The sequence below is a fragment of the Eimeria mitis genome, genomic scaffold (assembly GCF_000499745.2).
Source record: "Eimeria mitis Houghton genomic scaffold, Emh_scaff2205, whole genome shotgun sequence".
NCBI classification, from domain to species: domain Eukaryota; phylum Apicomplexa; class Conoidasida; order Eucoccidiorida; family Eimeriidae; genus Eimeria; species Eimeria mitis.
In genome coordinates, this window is record NW_013570531.1 from 3,580 (window position 1) to 4,052 (window position 473).

At 61.5% G+C, this 473-nt stretch overlaps 1 protein-coding gene across 1 annotated transcript in view; it reads right to left on the reverse strand.

Moving 5' to 3' along the window:
- EMH_0050310 (uncharacterized protein) overlaps window positions 1-473 on the reverse strand; it is a gene marked incomplete at both ends in the record, with an annotated part of 2,779 nt that overhangs the window by 1,683 nt on the left and 623 nt on the right. Inside the window, one exon of the mRNA XM_013496632.1 lies at window positions 94-472. Coding sequence (XP_013352086.1) covers window positions 94-472 — 379 coding nt within the window. The remainder of the gene's footprint in view (window positions 1-93; window position 473) is intronic.

Sequence of the window (473 nt, forward strand, 5' to 3'; positions counted from 1 at the left end):
GCTCGGTGTCGCTGCTGCTGCTGCTGCTGCTGCTGCTGCTGTTTGTAATTGACGATATCTCCCCCTCCTCTATCTCTATGCTGCCAGTCTTACTCGGCCCTGCCTGAGGTGTGCTGCTGCTGCTGCTGCTGCTGCTGCTGCTGTTGCTGCTGCTGCTGCTGCTGCCTGGAAGGGAAGAATGACGATGCCGCTCGCTGCTGCGGCTGAGGCTGCGGCGGCGGGCTCCCCCCTGCAGTTCGTTTCTGCTGCTGCTGCTGCTTCTATCGTGTCTGCTGCTGCTGCTGCTGCTGCTGCTGCTGCTGTCATGTCTGCTGCTGTCATGTCTGCTGCTGCTGCTGCTGCTGCCATCGTGCCTGCTGCTGTCGTGTCTGCTGCTGCTGATGTCGTATCTGCTGCCGCTATCATGCCTGCTGCTGCTGCTGTCATGTCTGCTGCTGCTGCTGCTGTCGTGTCTGCTGCTGCTGCCGCTGCTG